This window comes from Sebastes fasciatus, chromosome 1 (assembly GCF_043250625.1).
Source record: "Sebastes fasciatus isolate fSebFas1 chromosome 1, fSebFas1.pri, whole genome shotgun sequence".
In the NCBI taxonomy this organism is placed as follows: domain Eukaryota; kingdom Metazoa; phylum Chordata; class Actinopteri; order Perciformes; family Sebastidae; genus Sebastes; species Sebastes fasciatus.
The window spans coordinates 26,738,843-26,747,468 of record NC_133795.1 but is presented as its reverse complement, the minus strand read 5'-3'; the positions used below and the strand labels follow the sequence as shown (position 1 = coordinate 26,747,468).

General features: G+C 39.5%; 1 protein-coding gene across 2 annotated transcripts; it reads right to left on the bottom strand.

The window, feature by feature from the left end:
• Positions 1-2,666: 2,666 nt before the first annotated feature.
• LOC141770567 (uncharacterized) lies at positions 2,667-6,323 on the bottom strand. 2 transcript variants are annotated; one of them, XM_074640239.1, is made up of 4 exons: positions 5,954-6,323; positions 4,389-4,867; positions 4,146-4,293; positions 2,667-4,044 (listed from the first exon to the last, which is right to left on the bottom strand). In XM_074640239.1, the coding sequence occupies exons 1-4, from the start codon at positions 6,215-6,217 to the stop codon at positions 3,388-3,390; spliced, it is 1,548 nt and encodes a 515-aa protein (XP_074496340.1). In that variant the 5' UTR covers positions 6,218-6,323; the 3' UTR covers positions 2,667-3,387. The 2 variants fall into 2 exon arrangements, with proteins under 2 accessions (XP_074496340.1, XP_074496350.1); XM_074640249.1 differs by lacking the exon at positions 5,954-6,323 and adding an exon at positions 5,579-5,732.
• Between the last annotated feature and the right edge of the window lie 2,303 nt (positions 6,324-8,626).

Below are 8,626 nucleotides of genomic sequence, written 5' to 3'. Positions count from 1 at the left end.
AACAACTGTTAAAAATGACAACTCCTCAATTAAAAAAAGAAGAAGTAGAAAGTACATCTGAAAGTAGAAGTAAAATTTAAAATACATGCAGTAGATGGAAAAATGCACATGGGTTTGTGTTAGAGTGAGATAAGAGTATATAAAAAACAACAGGTTGGTCGGACACACAAATATACTGTGCTAAGGGTAAGATGTGTTGTTTTAATTTAATCAAGCTGGAGGCTGCATGTGTTGACAGTTAAGACGCGTTTACATACCTTTCTGAGTATGTTCCGTGACACAATCATTATGTCAGCACAGGTCATTTGTTTGCAATTTATTCTCCTAAAAAGGGAATCTCAAAGTGGAAGTGAAACGTTCAACCCAAGCTGGTTTACTAAATGGATTTCCACTCTAATGAACCATTTTAAAACAAACATGACAAATGTCAGCATTTAAGAGAAAAAAAGAGGATCTGTGTCATCTTTCATGCAGCTTTTGTGACCAGAGTGCTGCCATGTTGCAGTACAACGGTGGAGACATGGGAGTCAGCGTCAGATTATGAAATGGACTCTTTTGTCCTTGGTTTTAACATTGTAAAACTCATCTTTACATCCAGGAACAATATAACAGTGTTCCCTCTTTTGTTTTCTTCTGTCCTGTGTCTCCTCAGTCTCCGTATTTCATGGTCTCTACTGTTGTATCTGTGTAATGTCACAGTACTGCAACATTGCGGCGCTCTTGTCACAAAAAGATGAAACAGATCTTCTTTTTACTCCTAAATGCTGACATTTGTCATGTTTGTTATATAATAGTTCATTAGAGTGGAAATCCCTTAGTAAACCAGCTTAACTTGGTTGCACATATCATTTCCACTTTAAAGTGTGCACTATCTCTGTCTTACTCATGTAGTAAATACTTATGGAATGGGACAAATATATTTCATAGCAAACACACTGAAACGTTTCACTTAAAATATTCAATAAGGGTTAAAAAATTGGTTGAAAAGCACATGCATCATTTTATCTGTGTTTGCTTCTAATTAAAGCTTCAGTAGGCAACACTTTTATGGCATCATTGGGCAAAAATCCGTAATAACCTTTCAGCATATTGTAATTCAAGTGTTCTGAGAGAAAACTAAACTCCTGCACCTCCTCAAGGCTTTAAAAAATCTAACCCGTGATGGGAGACTTTGACCAATCACAGATCATTTCAGAGAGAGCGTTCCTATTGGCTGTGCTCCGGCTGGTGGGCGGTGCTTGGTATTTCCTCAACTGATCTCAACATGGCTGCAGGGTCACAAACATTCTCATTTTACATCTAAACAGTGCACTACAAGATGTTTCTGAACATTTGAAGGAAGAAATAGTCATTACAGCAACAGAATATTGATTAATATTTGATCAGCGCTGCCTAGTTTCACCGTTTGATCGGAGTTCACGAGTGATTGACAGCTGCTAAGAGACGGCAAGGCTCCAGCTCGGCTCTGATTGGTTGTTTTCCTCCGGTCTGGGAAATCTTGCAGATGCCTTTTGGAGCACCGGAGGACACAGAGGCAAATTATTTTTTTCAGATTACCTGTCTCATGTACTACTGTCAAGATTTTAAAAAATCATATTTGTTCCAATCTCGCCTACTTCAGCTTTAATTCCGGGCAGAGTCAGAGTTGGCTGTCAGAGCACGCCTTGCCCTGCACCTGCTGTAATATAATCACAGCATTAAATAAGACAAATAATTTCACAAATTTCTATTCTTACAGTGACACTGATGAGTGCATGTGGTGCTCCACTGGCAATCGCTCCACAGTATATTTTGGATAGAGGGATTTTTTTATTATTATTCCTGCTAAACAAACATGATTCTTGTTTTTTTCCCCATATTTTTCTACACATGTATGACATACCTGGCTTCTTTCCTCTTGGCCATCATGCACCTCTTTTGTTGTTTTGTCCTGAGAAATTGATGTATTTACTACAAATTAATACAAAAAAAATCACCATTAACAAGTTATCTGTACTCTGGGCAGTTGGCACACTTGAGTGTTTATTCACATCGTCTTTTAAAATGCAACCTCATGGCAACCCAAGAGTCAGTCATTTCAAATATGACATGGGGTTGCTGCTGCTTCTCAATCAGTATCAGGTCAGACAGGAAGTCACTGACGGGTAACAAGTCTACAAAACATGAGAAGACTAAAATATGAAGCCAGATGTAGCTAGTTGACAGTATGTAGAATTTCCCTTTTTTAGTAATCTTACAACCAAGATAAAAATCATGCATATCTCCTCCTTTAGAAAAAAAGTTTTTTTTCTGTTCCCCTTTTACGTTTGTTGATTACACTTCATCACTATGGTGGTTACAGTATCAGGCACCACCTGCTGGTAAAAAATAGGACTTTAACCTTTCCACAAAAGGGGTTCATGACACTAGAACAGTATGTACCAATGTACAGCATGTGCGCTTGTCCCATAAATAACTTCACGGAGAGAGAGAGAGAGAGAGAGTGTTAAATTACAAGCAATAAGTACAGTCACATTCATGTTCTCTTTCATATTGCAAAAAACAATTGACATTTTGTATTCTCATACTCTTGAGATAAACTTGTCATGTGTGAATGAATGGATTTTTTTATTTCAATATGCTTTGTGTCACATGCCAATTCTACAACAGTGATAGTAAGTTTCAGATTCAGATGCAGACAACTTTATTGATCCCGAGAATTCAATTCACAGTTTACCCCACAAACACACACAGACAACATCCAGACAAACATCCAAAATGTTATGTCAATCACAGATCAGTAAAACTGACAAACAGAGGTCGGTGAAGGACATCAGGTAAGTTTATAAAATATACTATCAGATTCTATAACTGAATCTGATAGTAAGTGTGTTGAAATGAATTTACATAAATCATGCAATTTCCATCAACACTTCACTCCCAGTAACCTGTTGCTTTCACAGGTATTGTAGGTACTTTATGTGACTTTAATTTTTTCTTTCAATCCTTCCCATGTTTCATGGTAATCAGTGATCACATATCAATACTTGTCGTCAAGACTTAAATTTACAAAATTTAAGTAATTTTTAACAAGACCATATATGTGTTGGAAAGAAGTAAAAACCCTAAACATATGACTGAAATTAGACTACATAGGTATTTATCAAAGTTCAACAAAATTCTTTGTTTTCAGTAACGGACGCTTGACACAATCTATATGTCAGATAACCACCACCATCAAGTAGAATAAAACAAACACTGCAAATCATTTGCAAGAAAGTGTGCTGTTTGTAAAAATGGTTCCCATTCATCTCAATAAGACTTAAAAATCATGAAATAATAATTTACTGGAGCATTTCAAGTACAACTACCAGTCCTCCTCACTTTCGTCCATGTAGACCTCGCTATTTAATTCAGCTGACTCTTCCTCTCCAGCCTCCCAGCTTTCCGCAACTTCTTTGAATGCCTCCTCTTCTTCTTGGACTCATCCAAAACATGACCGTCTACAGTCTCTTCTGCGACCTCCACTTCTGCAGCAACGTCCTGCTCCTCACTCTGTTCTGTTATTTCCTTGTCTTCTAGCTCTTCTGGTGTAGTCTCGTCTTCCTCTTCTGCAATTTCCTCGTCTTCTAGCTCTTCTGGTGTAGTCTCGTCTTCCTCTTCTGTAATTTCCTCATCTTCTTGCTCTTCTGTTGTAGTCTCTTCTTCCTTCTCAGTCATTTTGTCGTCTTCTAGCTCTTCTGGTGTAGTCTCGTCTTCCTCTTCTGCAATTTCCTCGTCTTCTTGCTCTTCTGGTGTAGTCTCTTCTTCTTCTGTAATTTCCTCGTCCTCTTGCTCCTCTATAACGCCTCCCTCTGCTTCCTGCTCCAGTGACTGTTCTTCCTGCATTTCCTCCTCTGCTTCCTCTTCTGCCTCATCTTCAGCATCCCGCTGCTCATCCTTTTCCTCAGCATCTTCTAGCTTCTCCTGCACCTCAGTGGCATTCAGTGTCGTAGTGGAGATGAACTCTTCTGCAGCTGAACCCTCCTCATCTGAATTAAGCTTCATTGAAGGAGCATTCGCCAACTGAGAGACAGATATGTTACTCAACAGTTGCAACTTGAAAAACAATGTACATCTTCACAGAATACTACAAAACAGTCTTAGTAAAAGTAGCAGGGTTTTACCCGGGTGTGAAGAGTCTGCAGCTGAGCCATGACGCTGCTGCGGAGGGTCTGTGAAGTGAAAAACTGCTCATCCAGAGTCATCTGCACCGAACTGAGCATCTCCTCTAACGCCTGGGCACGCATGGCCTGCTTATCCTCGACGAGCTGCCTGAAAAAACACACATGTAACAGAAATTAACACTTCTTTGGAAAGTCAGCAAATTCAAACATTGTTCAAACTCTGTAAAATCAAACTGAGCTCACTTTACTGCAGCCATCTCCTGGTTGTTTGCATGAAGTGCAACATTATAAAGGTACATTGACTCTTTCAGCTCCTTCAGGTCTGACGCTTGCCCCTCTAACCGTGCATCAAGAGCCTCCACCGATGCAACCTTCTCATCAACTCTGGAGCATGCGCTGGCCACAGCATTGGACAGCCTAGCAACAGTTTCAGCCAGTGCAAAGCCGGAGCTCAAACCGGCCACCACGCTCTCCTTCACGGTCTCAAACTCCTCACTCTGGTTCTTAAACATGGCCTGGAGAGTTGTGACGGACAGGGCGACCTGCTTTATCTCAGTCAGTCGGGTGTCCATCTCATCGTGGAGGGCCCAAAGCTGCTCGTAGTGGGCGGAGTTCTTCAGCTTTTCCGACGTGGCCAGGGCAACCTCAGCCTTCTCCTGAGCCTGTTTCTGGGCCTCCTCCAGGGCAAAGATCCTGTCCTCCACACCGAAACCTCCATCAGTCTAGAAAGGGAGAGAAAAGATTTAGCCATGTGGTTTGACTTCATTTCAACATTTGAAATCTGTTCTTGTCATTTATTTATGTCAGACTGAGATGTCATATTGCTGTAGCAAGAAGGGTTGTGCAATATGACAACATATATAGCCTTCCATGAGACAATATAAACTTGTCAGGTATTGTCTAGGCTACGTGTCGTTTATACTGTGGTAGCTATTTCAATGTGGGTGTATTAGGCCTTGTGACAAATCACTGAGCAGGACTCCTCTATAGCAATGTTGGATGTTTAGAGGATTTTTGCATCAATGTATTGAGGTATCTTGATTTGTCAGGTATTTCATTACTGAATTAACCAAACAGACATTTCAAACTGTTTCTTAATTGATTTTCCAGAGAGTTTACATTCATATATCATAGATACAGTGAGAGAGCAACTATAGTAGCAATCACTGCTGATAACGAAGAAATAATAATAATAAATAATAATACATTTTATTGATATAGCGCTTTTCTGGATGCTCAAAGACACAGATAAAATGATCATAAAACAAGGACATCATAAAAATATAAAACACACAATATTAATTACACATAAAAAGCAGTTCTAAAAAGGTGAGTATAATATATAAATTATATATATAGATAGATATATATATAAATATATCTAGCATTATTATTATTAATAATGGGTATGTGAATGTCAGTGAAGCATGGACCATGCAGTTGTCCAGCTGCAGGCCTTATGGGCTAAGAACACGTGGTGTGTCATGATCAGTGTCAAGCTCGCCATCTTTAAATGTCTTACAGCCTTAACTTTTCAAAATAAAATCACTGACTAGCATTTCTATTCATATTATCTTCTAAATGGCACAAACGACGAGTGACTGAAAAAAGTTTTATCATACAGAGTGTTATTTATTTGTTCATTGGATCATATTTACTAATTTGTGCAAAAACTACAAATGTAATTAATTATTTTGAAGGCATAACACCAAGTATCTGGTATCTCATGTTCTCTTCCGGTAGCTTAACATAACGGCTGTCATGGTGATTGATTGATTGATAGCCCTCCTCCTTAGTTATTAACTCACCTGTTCCTCCTTCATGTCAGTCACCTGCTGCAGGCTTGTGATTCTCTTCTGCATTGTTGTGAAAGACTCTGACAGTTGGTCGAGACTCTGCTGTTGTTGTACACAAAACCAGCCCATTGTGGAGGCCCCGACTGTGAAGATAATAATGAGCAACAAGGCTGGAGAGTTGTATGAGTTTATCCTTCTTTTGGTCTGTGACACAGATGACTCCAACAAGATGGAGGTGTCTTCTTCTTGAGGCTTCTTGGACTTGCGCTTGGCCATGGCAGCAGCAGGAGGAGAAGAGGAGGAATAAAGGAGGACTAGTGGAGCTGTGTGTGTCTGCAGTGTGAAATGGCTTCAGCAAAGCGTGGCTTCTCTGGTATCACGTTGTCTATTCTGCTAGACCCTTTGACCTAGTCATTCATTGGACCCCCATGATATTCATAGCAACTGTTCGTGTGGGGGGCGTGATAGCATGTGTTATGTAACTGCAGTTGGTGGAAGAAGAGCTCAGATTCACCTCTAAAGTACAGTGTCAGAATACTCTATTAGATGTAAAGGTCTTGCATTAATAACTTATCAAGTAAAAGTGCAGCAGCATTAGCAGAAAAAATCCTGTCAGTGTTAAAATGTGTAAACAGCATTTTAATTTTAAAGTTGGTCCTGGTGTGTTCATATTATGTGCTGTTTTATTTGTAGCAAGCATTATATTTGTAGGCAGGGTCTGAAATTAACTTGTTTCACTGCCTGCCATAGTGGCAGACAAGTATTTTCTTTTGTCTGCCACTTTTGAAATCTCACATTTTAGATCTTATGCCATTCAATGTTCGATATATTTTACACAAAAAAACATTATATACATGGTAAATTACAGTGTTTGAATTACACCGTGGAGGGAGGGTACCGTACACAGTACTGTACTGTACTTTATTGTCATCTATAGTGGTTATTTGCATAAAAACACACAATTCAAATGATTTTGAATATTTAAATATTTGCTTTGATTAAAAACAAATCTTGGCAAGCTGTTTAGAGCTAGTGTTATGAAGTTAAACAGGTCATAATTCCCTCTCTAACATCTATTTTATATTGATGTGAAAACATGTCCTTCGAACAACTGGATTTATTCAAGTTTCTCGCCAAAAACCTAATTAAATTCAATCAAATTAAGTAGCTCAGAACTACTCACTCACTCACGTTTAGCTGTCATTTTCAAACCAGTTCATGGCCACCAACCATCAATTGGCATGAAACCATTGGCAGGAATGTGTATAACATTGCTTTCATGTATAATAGATCTGACTGTTGTGTACAGGGCAAGAACCACAGTTCCCAGGGCTGTCTTTTAGTACTTTAATGTAAGGCCCCAGCAATGGCACCAGTTCTCTATTTGTAGAGAAACTGTAGTCAACAGTAAGAGAGAAAAATAGGATTCACAAGGTCTCCCATGCATAATGCTTCTTGTCCAGAACCAAAACAGTGAATAAACCTTGAAATACAACATGCACAGTTTGAAAGACAAAGAAAGAAAGATCAAGTTTTTTCTTCTTTTTAAAAAAAAAATGTAATCACTTAAAGGATCAGTGTGTAACAATTAGGGGGATATATTATCAGAAATGGAATATAAAATGAAAAAGTATGTTCTCTTTAGTGTATAATCACCTGAATCGTTTCGAGTCATTTATATCTACATAGGGAGCAGGTCACCTCTCCATGGAGTCCGCCATGTTGCACCGCCATGTTTCAACACTAGCCCAGAACGGACAAACCACACTCTGTTAACTTTTCCTGCTGGAGCCAGAGCTGATAACATTACTCGCTCTCGTCGCCGCCGCTCTCTCACTCTTGCTTCACCACTCACTTCCCACGTACACACACTCTAAGCACTGGCTCTTCTCCAAATGGCTCTAGAGAGGGACATTCGCGTCGACCACTGTAGCTCTCCAACACGCTTGGCACACGGGAGAGGCTTCATTTGGTTACACTCTCCTCACTTTTAGATACCACTTGCTTGGTATTCCCCAAGAAATGTCAACATGGCTGCCGGGTCAAAAACTTTCTCATTTAACAGCTAAACAGTACACTATAAGATGCTTCTGAAAACATTTGAGGCGAGAAATAGGCATTAACGTAACATAATATTGGTTCATATTTGATCAGCGCTGCCAGTTAGCAACTGGACAGCAGATCCCAGGTCAGCTCTGATTGGTTGTTTCCTCCGGTCTGTGAAATCTTGCAGATGTAGTTAGGAGCACCGGACGACATAGAGGCACATGTTTTTTTTTCAGGTTACCTGTTTCATGTGCTGCTACTGTCAGGATATAGCGACCGTTTTATAAAAATAACTTTTTTTTAATCATATTTGCTCCAATTTCGCCTACTTCACCTTTAATCTAGTACAACGTTAAGCTGCTAAAAGCGCTGGTGTGTTACATGTGTGTACATTCATGCATGAGATACAAACAAAACATTGCCCCACCTGCTAGTAGTCCAAAAATCCTCAGTATTTAGTGTGTTTAGTGTGTTTAGTGACTATACCTCTGCTTAAGGGCAAGGCAAATAAATAATGATAGAAGTGTTTTAAGTTGGTTTGTTTCATATAATTTAAAATCACTAGTGCAGTGCCCGTTCGGAGTGCGTGCCCGTCCAGAACGGGCCGATTGCTCGGCCCTCAGTTCTGCTTGCAGAAGC